The following is a 16728-nucleotide window of genomic DNA, read 5'->3' on the forward strand; positions in this document are numbered from 1 at the left end:
TTTTTTAACAAATTTCTGTTCCCGTCTCTTGAAAAAAAGCAATTTCCAATTATTTCGGGTGTTTTTATTCTCAGAACAAAATTTACGATTTTGAGAATCTTAAAAAACACGTGTATGGAAATTAATACATATGAGTATACAAAAATAGTGTGTCTATGGAAATTAATACATGTAAGTGTATGAAAAATCAGTTGTTGAGCTTCGATCATTAACTATGGAAATAATAAATAAAATATCGATTAAACAACAGGTAAAATAGTTTTCAATTTATAAGCGTTGAAAGATACGTTACTTTGTATTAAACCAACGTTCACGCGATACTAAAAGAATCTTCCTGTTTCCAGAATATTTGTGTTTAAATATAGAACTTATTCTTCCGCGATAAATTTCACTTAATATTTCCTTTAATTTATTATGTATTGTTGTTGTGGTAGTGTTCATCATTTAAAAATGTTCATATAAATAAGACGTTTATTATATTGCAGTTACAATTAAAAAGAAAATTTACATTAGTTCCATGCTAATTTTAAAAAAATGGTAGTAATTCCATAAAACATGAATTAGCAATTCAATAGAACATTATATTCCATTAAACGCCTTGCATATATTTTCGTTCAATGTACACACATGTACGATCTCTATGTACAGTCCGTTATGTAAATATAAATTTATACACGAAACGTTGCTGTATTCATTACATACAGAATACAGAAATGGGAATGTATATTAATGATAAACAATTAAAGGATAGCACGTAGCTTCGACATTACTATCGACATTATCATCTGCCTGGAGTTAATATGGCACATATTTGAATAAATTAGTCTAACGTATTTGCGTGAAAATGTACATACTCTAATTAGTAGATTAACATGTAAGCGATAACATCAATTGTGCTAACTGTATTAATGCTCAAATTCATGTTTTCTCGAGAAACGAGAGTGGAAATTTGTTAATTACCAAACATAATTATTATTCAATCGAACACTTTGCGGTCGGCGCAGATATTCGAGATTTATTTATGGGACTATTATTAAAATTACGACACTCCATGTTTTTCATTCGTAAAATTTATGTAGCGTTTTTTATGCATAAAAAAATATTAAGTTCTTGACATTTACCATCTTTGAAATTCATATGAGTAATGTAAATTCTTTTAAGCACTTTTTAGCTTCTCTCTAAATATTTCATAAAATTAAATACATTTTGCTCATATTATCGCTCTCGATTATTGCATTTTTTAAGATGCAATATCACACGGTGTTAATAATTTTACAATTATCGTTGTATATCATATTTATCATAAATGAGTATTTTTTAGCATTTCACTTTTATATTTTCTAGTTCAAGTCTGATAATTATCTATTCAGATATCCCCATTCTTCTTTAATCATATCCGCCGCTTTTTCAGCGACCATGTATGCCGGAATATTCGTGTGCCCCAATGGAATTTCCGGCATCATGGAAGCATCGGCCACTCTCAATCCCTTGACTCCGTACACCTGCAACAATTAAGCGTTTCATTGTTAATAACAATACTTAAGAACACTGCAAACAAAAGGCACTGTTCAATATATTAACACTTTTGACGTAATTTCATGCAAAAGTCTCGTTTTTTTCTGTTACCATCTTTATCAATCCTTATACTAAAACGAAATTGGACTACGAGTCCGTATTTCGATCGAAAGAAACCTAATAGCTCGGTTACGTACCTTTAGAGTCGGATCGACGACAGCAGTGGGATCTTCCGGTGGGCCCATTTTGCAAGTACCGCTATAGTGATAAATAGTAAGCGTCTGGGTCCTGGCGTTGCATACCCAATAATCATCCGAATCGAAGGGGTACTTCTCGCACTCGGACGTAGTTTTGTTGTAAAAAGTCACGCCGAATTGTTGCATGGCTTTCGTTCGACTGACCTGCAAGGCCAGTCTGATTCCTTTCACCAAAACCCGTCTGTCTTCCGGGTCGTCCAAATAATTAGCCACGATCATCGGCTTGACGTTCGCGTCCTTGGACTTGAGCCTTATCCAGCCACGGCTGTTCGGTCTCAGCAACAACGGGAACACTCCCCATGATGGGGTGTGTTGGAACGATGAGAACTTCTGCACGATCTCGTCGTTGAAACCGAAATTGTCCATGGTGGTTTTGTACGTGTAAATCGAACTGACCAGACTGAGCAGTTCTATGTTTGGTAGCCCGTCGCGGTTCGTTGGATCGTCCACGTCCGCGAACGCGATTCCCTCGCAACCGCCACTGATCGTGGCCGGGCCGTTGTTCGATTGCAAGAAGTCCCTAAAATAAGGCTTCGAAATGTCCGATATAGTCAGCATCGACAAACTGACCGGTTGGTTGATCGTGAACGTCAAACCACCGTACACAATATGGTCCATAAGATTGTCACCGACTCTCAAGTCTTGCACCACCTCGATTCCCATTTCCTTCAAGTGCTCAGCAGGCCCTATACCGGAAAGCATCAACAATTGAGGAGTCCCGATAGCCCCGGCGCACATTATCACCTCTTTCGTCGCGTACACCGAGATACGACGATTGTTTTTCATGAACTGAACACCCACCGCTCGTTTGGACCCCCTGTCTATCAGAATCTTGTGCACCATGCTCATCTTTGTCACGTGAAGGTTCGGCCGTCTCTTCCCTACCAGATACGCCTTGTTGCTGCTCATTCGGTATCCCCGGTACATGGTCGATTGTACCTGCGCGAAACCGATTTGCTTCCGTCCGTTGTAGTCCAATAACGGGTACCCTAATTCCTGACCGCCTTCCAAGAACGCCGTTAACAATGGCGTGTGGAAAGGCGCGTTGTCTATGGACACTGGCCCCTCGGTGCTGTGGTACTCTCGATCGTTCCTTAACTCTGGTATCTGTATGTTCTCCATCTTCTTGAAGTATTTCAGAACGTCCTTGAAAGCCCATCCGGGGTTGCCCATCTGGGCCCATCGATCGTAGTCCACCGGGTTGCCTCTGGTGGCTATCATGTAGTTCAAAACGCTGCTACCACCCATCACTTTGCCTCTGGGCCATCTGCATCTGTGCTCTTTCATCCCCGTGCAATACGTGTCGGACGGTTCTGTTTCGTACTTCCAGTTTATCTCGTCCACCGGTTGCATGAAGGACGCGAGTATAGGAATGTCCATGATTAGGGTTTCTTCGGGACCAGCCTCGATCAACAGCACTTTTGCATCCCCGATCTCGCTGAGTCTGGACGCAATCGTCGCGCCAGCAGTCCCAGCACCCACCACGATGAAATCGTACTGGGAATTGGACGCTGGCGTCACATCCGGTTGGGCGCTCTGTTGAAACCTTTGGTTGTTGTACAAGAAATTTATCAGTCCCATCCCCGTGCCAAGCACGTTCTCCACCGCGGAGGAGTTGAAGTCCTCGGTGCCATAGAGGTTCACGTATTGTCTTTGTTGGGCGTTTACGCGCGACTGATCGTGAAAAATCACGACCGCCAGGAAGAAAACGAGCCGTGAGATGGCGAGGACGAGACCACCTCTCAGATTCATTTCGAACGATTTTTAGCCGGAAAATAAGAATAGCGTCTCGTTGCTCACGCTCGGTATATATATCCGCAGACGTGACGCGGTAATGTCCTTTTTTCGTGAACATCGCACGCATATTTATTATTTATGCTTAATGATGGGACGTTTAACAGGTGAACGTGTCGTAAGTGAGGCACAAGGAGTAATAGACGCTGACTTGCACGAAACAGAATTGCAAAGTTCATTATTGATTTAAACAACTCGTTCGTTGTCAATAATTCTCCTTTCATTATTTTCTTGTGTGGTCGTAGAGTCACTTACGTATATCCGAAGATGATCGAATTAAAGCGTTTGGTACGTATTTTTGGTGAAAATGATTTGTTAGTCGATTATAACCTAACTTTGTTTCAAGATTATAAATTACAAGTATTTTTAATTCCTCGTTGCAAGTCAAATTTTTAGGATCGAGTCAACTTAATATTAGGGACAAAATGGCACTCTTACGTCGACCTCTTCAAAGCTTTATTCCTCAAATCGACTCACAGATTTTCTAAAAATTTGACACATCCGAATTTTTCCGACGGTTTTGTCTCAAATCCTTCCATACGCATAAGATCCTCCTCGGTCCCTGTTTTAAGTAGCTTTAAGTGGCAGTGGGATCTCCGACAGCACAGACAATTATTATCCAGGGAAATTAACAAATTTGAATAAAGCTTTTTCCAACACGTAGGATTTACATCAGGTAAAATATTCATTCGAAAACCAGATACGTTTAGTTGGGGAAAACGATAGAAAATGTTTTCCTGTACACTGCTAGAATTGTACTAAAGGCTAGTCCGCTAACGCGAACCGCTTTAGAACTATAAAGAAAAATATAGAGGTGGGTGACACGTGTTACCCGCACGACTAACGGTGGGTTAATTCTAGCCTAGTGTCGACTCCTCCTCCGTCTCGTATGATTTGGTAAACGGTACTTGTTTCATGGACAGAATAAAGAAGAAACGACAGTCCACACGGTGCCGCGTGATGTTTAAGATCAGTTGTTAAATGAAGCAACGGAACAATATTTAGTCGCATCGTTTTATTTAAAATTCATGAACAAATTCCCAGAATCTTCGATCATAAACACTTTTACGGTGCATTCTGAAGCAGCTGTGATTCATCTTCGATTATTTATTCGTATAAATTAATTTTTCGAAAGTCTTTCGTCATCTGTCGTATAAACGCACCGAGCTAAAATTGGAAACCGATATGCGCGCATTGTTCATGCTTCGTATTGTATTATTATGGCGAAGCTTACTCGTACGGTTGGTGTTTCAAGCGGAAGCTTTTTTGCGACAGGTTCGATTGAACAAAAATTGGTAATTAGGTCTTTCATAAATCATTTATTTTACGAGCGTACAGTGAGGTAACGGATTAAAAGTGTTTATAACAATTATAAAACAAACACGCATGCGATAGTTCGTACATGATATTTTATTTAATTACACTTTTGCAATGTGGAAGTTACGTAACGAAGTATGGCACGTAGACGAGACATATTCCATATAAGATAAATGCCCCCTTCTTACAAATAGCTTCTATGTTTTTTAAAATGTAAAATAATAATACGAGTATTCGTTCGTAATTTCCTTATTTAACATACGCTTCTCCTTGATACCATTTGTAAACAGCATACTTTGCACGACATTTTATCAACATTCATGAGTTTAAATGGAAATCATTCTGACAATTAAACGAAGCTATTTTCCTACTTGACCTTCCAAAAAATTTTATCCGATGTACTCAAACGACTGACGTTACTTAACTATAGCGTTACAACTAGGTTAACAAAACTTAGTTTTTATATACATTATGTATACAATATATTCAACGTATCACAATGTAGGACGCTCAGGGCTCTCCTAAACATTCATTTGACTCACGTTACACTTGCATCTTACTCCGAAGTCAACAAAATGTGTACGGTAGAACGTCGATTATCAAAACTCCGAATACATCCAAGAACGTGTCGTTAAAAATTAAGTTAATTCGTGCAATCAACGTTCTACCGTATAACTAAATTAACAAACATCAACTAAAACAATTCCTATCGACGCTACGTATTCACGGTCACCGCCTTTTGTCACGACAATGTCTAATTTATCAACTGCTCGCTGTCTCTGCGGTCAGCCAATCATTTTTAACGAGATCCGCGCCTTTCTCGCCGATCATAATGACCGGCGCGTTAGTGTTGCCGCTGGAAATCGTGGGCATGATGGACGCATCGATCACTCTCAGACCTTCCACCCCGTAAACTTTCAATCTGGAATCGACGACTGCACCGGGATCGCTCGGGGGACCCATTTTGGTCGTTCCAACGGGATGATAAATCGTCATCGAGATATGACGAATGTGGCACTCCCAATAAGCGTCCGAGGCAAATTTCAAATGCTTGCATCCTGGCAGCTTGACGCGATGAATCCTCGAGCCGAATTGCTTGAAAACCCTCGCCTCGCTGACGCGTACTGCTATTTTGGCGCCTTCGACTAGGGTAGCAATGTCCAGAGGATCGGAAAAGTAGTTGGCGTCGATTAAGGGACTTTGGAAGGGATTCGAGCTCCGTAGCCTAACCGTGCCACGCGATCTCGGTCTCAGGAGAAGAGGTATTATGGTCCAAGCGTCTTTGTTGGCTATAGGTCTGTAGACTGTGTCGTAAACCTCGTCCGTGATGCCTAGCACCTTTCTCACTTGCACGCCAGCGTCCGAGTTTATGGACGCTGGCGCCATGTGGAACTGAATGTCTGGGTGATCCAGAGATTGGTTAGCGAATTTTGTATTAACGAAGGCGTAACCCTCGACGCCGCCTAGGGTGGTCATCGGCCCTCTTCCGTTGACCACATAGTGCATCGTCACTGGAGCGGCTTGATAGCGATCCTGAACGATAGCCACCGGTTTGTCGATGAGAAACGTCAGACCACCCATACCGACGTGGTCTTGGAGATTGTCACCGACTCGTAGATCCTTGATCACCGGGATCCCCAGGTGGCGTAGGTGTTCCCTGGGCCCAATCCCCGAGAGCATCAGGATCTGCGGGCTGTTAATCGCGCCAGCCGAAAGAATCACTTCCTTCCGTGCTCTGACGATCTGTCGACGACCGTCTCTGACGAATTCCACGCCGGTTGTTCTCATAGTCACCGAATCGATCAGGATCTTAGTAACGTGCGAGTTCATCGCTGTGTGAATGTTCCGACGTAGCCTGACCGGACGCAGGAACGCCTTCGCCGTGGAGCATCTGCTGCCTCTGCGAATCGTCCCCTGAGATATCATAAAACCCGTCTGCCGTTCCCCGTTTATGTCCCTGTTCTCGTATCCCAGCTCGGTCCCAGCTTGGACGAAGGCCACCACCAACGGAGTCCTCCACGGCGACTCCTGCACGGTCAGGTAACCGCCCGTGGAGTGGTAAGGACTCTTCTGCAAATAAGGGTTCCGGTTGTCCTCCGATTTCTTAAAGTAGTAGAGCGCCTGATCGTACCCCCAGCCCGGATTACCCAGCGACTCCCAGTAATCGTAATCGTGTCTGTTCCCGCGTACGTAGAGCATGTAGTTGAGGACGCTCGAGCCTCCCAGGACCTTGCCGCGCGGCCAATTGCACCGACCGCCCTTCATCGCCAGGCACGCGTTCCCCGTAGGCTCGGTCTTGTACTCCCAGTCTAGTTTCGTCAGTTGTAAATAAGCCGCCAGCGAAGGCACGTCGGTGACCTCGTTCTCGTCCGGACCAGCCTCGAGCAACAGAACGTTCCAGGCTGCTATCTCCGACAGTCTGTTCGCGACCACCGCACCCGCCGATCCTCCACCGATCACGATGAAGTCGTACTCAGGGAACAAAGGGTACCTGTCTATGGGTCGACTCTCCGGGTCCAATTGGTCGTAACGATAGTACGACAGGCCTGCTATTAACAGAGGGATCAGCCACAGGCTCGTGCCTACCAGTCCAAGGGCACCTTTCAGGGCAGACGTGACCACTATCGCGCTGAACACCATTATTCTTATCCGTTCGCAATCTCTTCGGCTCCCTCAAATCTGCTTGTAGACTTCTCGGTGTTCCGGTCAGCGTATATGTCATCACGCAAGTTGTGGGTTTCGACGCTAGAAGATGTCGGGCGGTCGCGTACCGATTTTCTCGATCCTTTGTACCGCGTGGAAGTTTAGGCTTTTCATTGTGCTCGCGATGCGTCCGCCAGCCCGTTCATGGAAACTGTCGTCGCTCTGGAATGGGATAAGCAGCGGATTAGGTATAATTTTAACCAACAACTTTAGCAGGTCCTGTCTTAGATTTGATGTTTTCTTTTTTACTCTGACTTTACCCTTTTAAATCGAATGATAAGCGCTTGTCAGAGTCTATTGCTCGAGTTGGTAGCGTTTTGATATCTTGGTGTTATAGGAAGAAGCTTCAGAAATCTCTTGTCGAGCACTTGCGAGAGAGAGAGACAAGTCGAGCATAGTCCTCTAGTGGCGAACGCGGCAAATTTAAATTTCACGGGTAGACACGATTTATCAGTTCATTCGATTCTGTTGCTCGCGTAAGAGAACAATAAGCGAAGAAGCGACAGGCAAGAAATAAATTTCTCTCGTTTCACAATTGAACGATTGTTCTTGCAAAGAATGCACTTTCATCGAACTAGCATACAATCGCCACCGGTGCCGTTTAACGTGAACGGTTCACGTACGCGCCTAGACGCTTAAACGTTTTCCCAAAGAAGTCTGTTGACGGTGTTCGTTAGGATGTAAATCGGACGACGCGGAAGGAAGAAGAAGAGTTGCAGGAAATATCAAACGTTCTAATTGCCGTCTTGTAGAGCGCTCGATCGACCAGGTTTGAATTAAAAGGGGTGCCGCGGTTCGTAGCGTTCGTTAATTCCCGCGCGAGCCAAGCAACAAATTGACGAAGTTATGTTGCCGCTGGTGGAAAACTGGCGACGGTGATCTCATAACGGGGAAAGGAGAAAGTGTTTCACCGATGTAAACCTCTGCCATGCTTGTTTCCTTTTACGAGACTCTAGTGGTTACGTTACGTGGCCTCTCTCTCCGTCTTGTTCCCGGGGCTTCGTTATGAACCTGTCTGCGGATACTGCGAGCCTTCCTGACCGTGAAAACGGTACTAATAGACGATCACGAAGCAGACATGTCGCTATCGATCAAGCCATTGTCGATAGAATAACACCGTGCGTGCAGCGGCTTGCGTGTTCTGTGCACTGGCTACCGCGTAAAGAAGGCTGTAGAATTCTATCGGGTACGTGCTAAAATTTCCACGAATTCTCGATAGACGTCTGTATCAATTTTAGTTTAAAACGATAGATAACCTGTTAAAATTTCTGGTAAAAGTGACCGCTTCGAGTTGATAATTTGTTGAAAATTAATATCGAAGATTTCACCGTGTCTTTTCCTTGCGAGAGATGGTTTTCTAAGTTAAAACGTGGTAATTTTTGCCGTCTGTAGTTGATAATTATATTTCGAACAATTTGACGAAGGAATTTTATCCAACTAGACATTCAAGATTACTCATGTGCAAATATTTCTTTTTTTTTAATAATTGAAATTAATTTCTAATCGTGACTCGTAACGATCCTTTATACGCAGCTCAATTAATAGAGTAATATTGTTACTAAGCGACTGATTTATGCAACATAAATAACTTCGAGCTACTGGACTTTTTATCGAATACAAATTTCATTCGATCGGGAGGCCTCTATTTATGTTAAACAGTATATTTTCCTTCGGGATACGGAATGATACAGTGATGAGTTTTTTTCAGTTCTTAATTACGTTTCTTGTATCATGCAATCTTCGTGTAATGTACAATTTAACTCCAAAGTTTCCTCTCGGAAGTCTTCTCTACAAATTCTATTTCCAACACAGAATAATTCGAGAAATTTTCGGTAACTCTGCGGTGAAATATTTTGTAAGTTTATCGAGTCTTGAATCATGCAAATAACATTGGAAATAGAATAGAGTAGATAGTAAATTCAATTTAGTCAATTAAATATTAGTGTTATTGTCGTCGACAAAAGCCGTTCGATTATCCGAATGTAACAGTTAAAAGATCATAAAAATTATCAGAGCAATTTATACTAAACCTTACGTAACTTACTACAGCCATTAAACAACTTTGTGATTGGTACAATAAATATTTATTTTTATTTATTGATAGATCGTAAACATGTTTTTGAACTTCCATATATTATTAATTCTTTAAAAACAGTAATCAATTCTTTCTCATTTATCAAACGAACGTCTAACATAACTATACATTTTCGACCGGAAGTGTAAATATAGATCATAGTTTTATTGGACACGAGACAAGCTACTGTTTGAAATTACACTTCCCCGTCGTTTATGGCCATCAACTGCACGCTCGTGAAAGACCATGCATTTTCGTTCGAACAAAAAACAACCGAATTCTCGTCGTCCGAGAAAGTTTTCAGAGGATCGTTTTAGATCATGAAAGACGCTGTCGAAGCGTGTGTCGAACCGATGGTTATCTCCAGGACGAAAAAAACGAAAGAGAAACCCACGGACCGTTCGATCGTATAGAAGAGATAGGCAAAATTTTATTCGAATAATAGACGAAGAATAAAACCAACGTGTATAACAACAGTTTATTTCGATCGAATAGTTATATTATGACATATATCATTTTATAATTAAAACCATTAATTATCAATTCTTCGTTGATCGAAGAAAGCCGTCGAACGTTTAATCTTGATCTTTCAGGTGGTCAGGGCAGATCTACTATGAAAATAAATACCAATGAAATTTTCTACGAGCTCAAAATTTTATTTCTACGATACTCGTTCAGTTTCATTTTCTTTGAGAATCCTTTTAGCTCTTCAGTGAAAAATCCTGTCACCAATACATGGGTTAAAAAATGCCTTATTTATTGATGCTTTTATTAAAAGTGTAGAAGAAAATTTTTGTCGCGCTTGGAATAGTAATTTCTTATTTTCGTTTGAAATAAAATTTGTCCAAAACTGTTCAGAAACATAGCAGACAAATTTTATATGGTTTGTGTAAGTGGTCTCTTAATTTTCTTCTGATATTAAATATAATTGTAATTTTATTAAAACATTATATTTCCAAACTTGTTAGTAATAGTATATTGCATCCTGTGATAATGCTTATAACAGAAGAATCAAACGTTAATTTAATAGCTCGTGGTTAGCGTCTCATCAATAACAACATTTCCGCTCGAATGCTAAACAAATAGGAAAAGTGATTATAGGGGAGATAGGATTGTAGCGTTTCTGTCGTCGCGGCATTTCTGTATCATGTAAGAAAGCAACGCGGAAGCTGGCGGAACTTTTCTTTTCTAGAATTGCTCGTTGGATCGACCGCGGAAGGAGGTTCCACTATTTTTCTAGCCTATTACACGGACTTGGGCGTTATGTTCTGTACGAATACAGTGATAATAAACTTTTTTTTTTCCGCGATTCGCTCTCCGCGAAGGTTAACGCATTCCGCGATAAAAACGATGATCCGTGTAATGTTCTCGGGCGTTGGTTTATTTGTAAAATCTGTTTTTCTTGTTTCAGGTATGAATTTCGCCGACTGAAATGCGACGCTTCCTCGGCCACGTGAGTTTTCCCTCGAGCGTAAATTAGTTTCCTTTGAACTAGTCGAGTGATATCCACGTATTTTCATTCGTAGAGGCACGTTTCGTTTCTAAATATAAGTGTAATACTCTCTCCTTGCCAGTGACAAAGTTGCTCGAGAGAGAATAAGCGAAAAGGAAATTAGGTTCGAAAATATCCTTTGTTTAGGAGAGAATTTTTATTACCACGTATCTGTTTCTGAGTGAAAATTAAATTTTTTTTTTTATGTTTGCAAGGATTTAATAATATATGCACGTAATATCAAAGTGGCGACGTTCGACAAAGTATGTATTTAATTTAATATTTATATCTTTTGCAGGTTATGTATTCGAGGGCACGCGCAAAAACTTGTTAAAATAAACTGTTTTTATTTTCTATTTTTTGGTTTTTTTTTCTAAATCTTTTTATTTAGCGTATAAGTACATGTATGGACCCAGCACCCTATTATGCAATTAATTGCTTGCGAGTATAGATGGGAAGTAAAATAATTTCTCGTAACTTCCGAACGAGGTAGATCAAACGAAAGTAAATTCGAGTGGTTTATAATCGTTTATTTATTTATTTTGTTTCTTAGATCTTGATCATCGTTTTCAGCGATTAGAAGTGATAAAAGTGACGTAGAAAGTGGTCCTAGGCGTGCTTTTTACACGAATTCGAGAGTTGCGTAATATCGTGAAACCGGTTCCAAATACTTCGAGTGAAAAGGCAGATGTAATACTTAACGGCTGGTCATAAATTATAAGAGGCAGCAACTTCTGCAGACGTGCGAATACTGAAAGCCACCGTGTTCGTTTTCCCCGTATTGCGTCGATTAATTCTATTAAAGAGATACCAGTTAAAAATATGCGATTCGAGAATAGTCGAAACGTTAAGATCGTGTCAACAGTTTCGAACTTTGAACTTCCGTAGCCTGGCATTTCGAGTCCTGCCGCGTATATTTGATATTTAATCCACGCTCGAGCGCGATTTCGATTCTCCTACCCACCATTGTCGTACGCGCGAGTCGTTCTTACACAATTAATTACGTTCTCTGAATGTTCACGCGCGTAATGACGCGCTCTGTCGTACCCACTAATTATCCCGCCACTTTACAAAGAATGCACGACCTCAATAATGTCGACCGCCGCAACCACCACCAGACGATTCTAAGCAATCACGAATAAATCATTCGTTGGATAATTTGCACAACGACGTTCCCTCCATATTCAAATCGCGTGCACCGACTGATAGAACCATGCCATTAGCGACCATTAGCGTCGATAAGTATCAACTGCTTCGAATCGATGTATGCTATCGGGACCGGTATTAAAATAGGTATTTTCGATTTATCACTAGGACACAGGAATCGCTAGAACAGCAATCGGACGAAAGCAAAAGTTTGGTGAGAACTTTTAGCAACCATGGAAAGTTTTTTTTGTTTGTTTAGCTATTTTTCTAGTTATGGATTTAACCTGAATTTTATCGAACGTTAAAAGATTTGAATAGTTTCTCTTTTATATATCTAGTGCAAGAGACTTTTCTAAACCTGGTATAGAAAATCCTTTTATAAAACCTTCGTCCTTTTTTATCCTTGATAACGTAAAATAATTCGTGAAAATTTAACTTTTTTTCTTTACTTCAGCCCCTTTTAAAAAAAATGTTAAAAAATGATATTTTCATTTGTCTACCAATGAAATGAAGTAGTTTGAATGTTTTGAAATTTTGCTTCAGTGTCTACTTTTCAATATTTTTGGATCCAGATAACACTTACTTTTCTTTAATTCTCTTCCTCTATTTTCTAAAACGTTAATGTGTCTGGTATTCATTAAGGGTCTAATAAAATATGTATTCTTTTAATAAAACTCAAAAATATTTAGGACAAAATTAGGATCATCGTGTCTTCTAACAAGTGGGTAAAATAAATATTCTACATTATTATAGGTTAGAAGTCTAAATATATAAATATTAGAAAACGTAAGACACGTGTCTAAAAAGGCTCAGAGGTCACCGTTAACTATTTTAACGATAGCTGTGTCGATCACTGTTTATTTATAAATGTAAATATTGTAAAACGAGTGGTTATTACCCCGTTCATAATAAATGTACGCTAGTCAGACGACGCAAGGTTAAAAGGCCAGTTTCGATCGCAAGGGTTCCTGACAGCATAAAAATAAGCCTCCGTCTGGTCACTAATGGCGTTTTCCCCTCGTTCGGCTAGCGAACCGTTTCACTAACGACTGACGCCGGGATTTCGTGTTCGCGAAAGCACTTGCCCTTTCGTCCAATCGGTTAGTCGCCAGATTAATTGGCGCGTCAAACTTTCTCTAAGGGAGAATCTTCTGTTCCACGGTTCCTCTCGATTTTTACTCGCTCTTACCTTCGATTTTCTTCCCTTCGCTGAACGTTTCCCATCAAATCCACTGGTCTTCACCGATCGATCGTTTCTCCAGAGTCTGTCGGGCAGAACTCGTTCGATTCGTGGCGATGAATCGCGCTCAACTCTCTGATAAGGATACGCGCGAAAGAAAAAATTTTTTGGCGGTTCCCGAGCACACTGGTAACCGAGACGATCGCCGAGTGACCGCCAGGGAATCGGTAATGACACTCGGAAGAACGATACGGTACTGTACCGATACTACAATCCCTACTCATTTCACTCTCACCGTCCTTGTTGGCTTGGCCAGTGACTGGGTTTCTTCGTCCTTCTGGTAGGCTCCCAACCATACTTTGGCAGTGAAAGTATTCTCTTCCTGTGGTTACCTACGCACACCTATCCCCCTCCTCTCCTCGCAATGTGGTAACCACCGGTGCTTACACTAACGCAGTCATTATCGCTTGTGCATGTCGTGTGTTACACTGATCATTTCTCTCGAGATCATCTGCCTAAGTTCCCCGACACTGTGGTCACTTCGTCTTTTATGCTCTGTCGATTTTCTCTGGTCTGTAAACCCTGGGGTAAATAGATTTTCCAGTTGTGCTCGTCTTTGTTTCAGTATTTTGGTCTAGGCACAGGTCGAGGTCTTTGTCATTACATCATATTTTGGATCACGTAATCTTAACCCTTTGCACTCCGAATTATATTTCAATTTTGTTACCAGTAGCTCACAGCGCTTTTGAGTGTTTTATTTGAAATTTACGTTAACTAAAAAATGGAGCAATTTAAACAAATTCAATTAAATATCTATTTTACTTACAGTATTGTTGTATTTTGCGATTTTCAAGTGTATATCTCTTTGGTCTGGACTTGAAAGAGGAGTTACTGAGATAAAAACTGATGTCAGTCACACTCGACATAGGAGTGTAAAGGGTTTACACTTTGACAGGACGTTTCACTATGGAACTAAAATAATTTTCAAGTTAAAACGTTGAAGGAAATAAATTTGAATGTTTCATGAGTTTCAGCGAGCTTACAAAAATAAGTATTAAGTCTAATTCAATATCGTTTATAATCAAAGTTTTGGTCTCGTGAGAAATTGTACAAATTTTTCTTGCGATACAAGAAAGTGATCTTTGAAATAGTAGTTATGATATGTCGTCGGGTCTTTTTAGACCCATGTTGCAGTATTTATGTACTTAGACGCGATACGGAAATAAATTTAGCGTTTATAGAGAACGTTGTACCAGGAAATACGAAACAATCTGGGTAGAACATTTCCACGTACGCCTTTTTTCTTACGGACAATTTTGAACGACTTCTCGGGGCAAGAAGTGGAACGGAGTAGCATGGCCAAGACATTCTAAGCACGGCGTCTCATTATTCGCTAGGGAACAGTCTGACGCGTGTTAAGTACTCCAAAACACTTGGTTTCTCACGGAAATAATTTTTAGTATTTCTCCAGTTACTAGAGATATCGCGAAAACATTTAACTTTCAATTCTTCACGGACTAACAAACTTTTAAAATGATATGTATATAATGAAGCAAATTGTGACGCAATCGCTGCTATACTAAATATATTCAGTCAAGCGAAATAATATCGATGACTCGATGAATACATTCGTTTTCGAAGAACCTCGATGTTCGACTAAGAGAGAGCCAGGAGTTTTAATGCCGAGCCGATATCCGAACTATGTTTAGCTTTCGCGTTAAACATTTCATAATTCGTGCAATAAGTCGAGACAAACCGGACGTTCGACCTTTCGGTAAAAGCGAACGCCGAAAACCAGTAACTAATCGAGAAAATAAAACGCGTTGCGGTAATTATAGCTCAGGATTCTTACATCATCGTGCAAACCTATTATAAAATAATTTTTATTGTCGCTGGCCTTGAATGAATTTACGTTATGAGTTGCATTCATGGAAACAGTCTTTGTCAAAAGATGAACATGCATAATTACTTTTCTTGGTATCGATATTGAGGTAAATATATTAATGTTATTTTTATACCCCGAAAAACACAATTCCAGATCACTGTGGTATACAAATATCGTATAATAAGTTCATCGTGATGCAAATTTATTCCAAAAAATTACTGAAAAATCTATAGTGAAACCAAGTGAAGCTACAGGTTACAGTCAGTTTGCAATACACCACGAAACGTCGTTTCAGAGCTACGTGACCGTGATCACGTTGAAAAATAGAAATAGCGCTCGCTTCAGTGTGTTACGTACGAATGTCAAATACGTTAAAACGAAGTGGAAAAGAAAGTTCCTACGGATAGCTCGATTCGATGTTTAAACACGTTTCGTCGCGTCAAACAACTACTCTCTAGATGTTTGCGCAAACAAAGCATTTTAACATAAACTTCATTAATATATCGTTCACGCTTAATTTTCTAAAATCGTTTCGCAATAAATACCGTGCTTATTTTAACTTCTCGAGATTCAGCTTTAGAAAAAAAATATTTATATGATAACAAAACGTAAATGAGGTATAAAGGAATTCACGAACGTTAAAAATATACATAGCTCGATCTCCTGACCCCGCAGAATTTATTTCAGCGTTACAAGATCCATATGCAAAGCATTCAAAAGAGCCGACTGATATTGTAATTTATTTGAATCGAAGGCCACGAGACACGTTAGTTTTGCATGATGATAATGAATTTTAAATTTATTAAATCTTTAATTTCTTCCTGTTTCGCATCGAAGTTTCGTTTATTATATTTCCTTAATGGGATCTGAAATCCATGGCTTGCTTGGACTATCAATCGTTCGTTACGGGGGCTTAAAGAATGGTCGAAAAGTTGTCGAAACGTTATTTCGTGAATCGATGACGTTCTTGGATTATCCGGTTAGGCGTTTCGATATCATCCGATCGCCGGGGGACAGAAAGTAACGCGCCCGTGAAACAGAGAGCAAGCAACCGCGCGGTGAAATGTAATTAACCGGAAAAGTTAAATCGTGCGTTGAAAATCTGTTGTCGAGTACGGATCGGGTCAATGGTCTGGAAACGCGGTGAAGTAACGACCAGCTGGTCGTCCGCGTTGTTCTTCGATTTGATCCTGTTTCCTAGCCTCGATTATATCCAGTTTGCTCGGGCAGGTTACCGCGATAGCGATTCGTCCACGCTCACGCACGACACGCCAGTAGCCACGCACACGAAAACATTTTATTTAGGGTTGGATTGACCAATGGAAAAAATAAACACGTGCTTAGGCCACCGAGGGAATTTTACTT

At 40.5% G+C, this 16728-nt stretch overlaps 3 protein-coding genes across 3 annotated transcripts in view; 1 reads left to right on the forward strand and 2 right to left on the reverse strand.

Annotated features, from left to right (window-relative positions):
• The window catches only part of Flo2 (flotillin-2), a 148858-nt gene that overhangs the window by 9324 nt on the left and 122806 nt on the right, over positions 1-16728 (forward strand). The window lies entirely within an intron of this gene.
• LOC143343783 (glucose dehydrogenase [FAD, quinone]) lies at positions 1180-3560 on the reverse strand. The gene is made up of 2 exons (XM_076769015.1): positions 1713-3560; positions 1180-1502 (listed from the first exon to the last, which is right to left on the reverse strand). Exons 1-2 carry the CDS (start codon positions 3522-3524, stop codon positions 1359-1361), a joined length of 1956 nt encoding a protein of 651 aa, XP_076625130.1. The 5' UTR covers positions 3525-3560; the 3' UTR covers positions 1180-1358.
• On the reverse strand, positions 5451-14252 carry LOC143343457 (glucose dehydrogenase [FAD, quinone]). Its single transcript, XM_076768375.1, has 2 exons — positions 13488-14252; positions 5451-7748 (listed from the first exon to the last, which is right to left on the reverse strand). The coding sequence occupies exon 2, from the start codon at positions 7521-7523 to the stop codon at positions 5646-5648; it is 1878 nt and encodes a 625-aa protein (XP_076624490.1). The 5' UTR covers positions 7524-7748; positions 13488-14252; the 3' UTR covers positions 5451-5645.

Source organism: Colletes latitarsis, chromosome 7 (genome assembly GCF_051014445.1).
Source record: "Colletes latitarsis isolate SP2378_abdomen chromosome 7, iyColLati1, whole genome shotgun sequence".
Classification (NCBI taxonomy): domain Eukaryota; kingdom Metazoa; phylum Arthropoda; class Insecta; order Hymenoptera; family Colletidae; genus Colletes; species Colletes latitarsis.